General features: G+C 53.2%; 1 protein-coding gene across 1 annotated transcript in view; it reads left to right on the top strand.

Annotated features, from left to right (window-relative positions):
- Positions 1-414: 414 nt before the first annotated feature.
- The window catches only part of PAX2 (paired box 2), a gene marked incomplete at both ends in the record, with an annotated part of 79502 nt that continues 79267 nt past the window's right edge, over positions 415-649 (top strand). The window contains one exon of the mRNA XM_009641884.1: positions 415-575. Within this exon, the coding sequence (XP_009640179.1) occupies positions 415-575 (161 nt within the window). The remainder of the gene's footprint in view (positions 576-649) is intronic.

The following is a 649-nucleotide window of genomic DNA, read 5'->3' as shown; positions in this document are numbered from 1 at the left end:
GGGAAATTCACTCTGCCTTCTCTTTCCTTCCCGTCTTCCCTCCTCTCCCTTCCTTCCTTCCTCGTTTCTTTCTCTTTCTGTCTCGCTCTTTCCCCTCTTTCTTCCTTTTTATTTGCTTTCCTTCTTTATCTTTCCTTCTCTCCTTTTCTGCTTCTCGTTATATTTCTTTATTTCTCTTTCTCTCATTCTGTCTCCCTGTCTTTCGTCTTCCTTTCTCTTCTTCTCCCTCTTTCTCTTCTTCTCTCACTCCCCCACGTCTTGTTCCCCCCTCTCGACCCCCCGCCATCACCTCCATCCATCTGTAGTGACTGGAGATTTTGCAGTACGAGTGGCGAAGAATCCACGACTAACGGTGTGTTTCTGGTGTGCGTGGGTTGTTGTGTTTTTTTTATTTCTCTTTCCCCAGCAGGGCACGGGGGTGTGAACCAGCTCGGGGGGGTGTTTGTGAACGGCAGGCCCCTACCTGACGTGGTGAGACAAAGGATAGTGGAGCTGGCTCACCAGGGGGTGCGACCCTGTGACATTTCCCGGCAGCTGCGGGTCAGCCACGGTTGTGTCAGCAAGATCCTGGGCAGGTAAGGAAAGAGGCAGCTCCTTCCCCTCCCCTGGGACGGCACCGGAGCATCCCTTCCCCGCTCCGCTGTGACCT

The sequence above is a fragment of the Egretta garzetta genome, unplaced genomic scaffold (genome assembly GCF_000687185.1).
Source record: "Egretta garzetta isolate BGI_Z169 unplaced genomic scaffold, ASM68718v1 scaffold56, whole genome shotgun sequence".
Lineage (NCBI taxonomy): Eukaryota > Metazoa > Chordata > Aves > Pelecaniformes > Ardeidae > Egretta > Egretta garzetta.
This window is presented reverse-complemented; position numbering and strand designations above follow the sequence as displayed.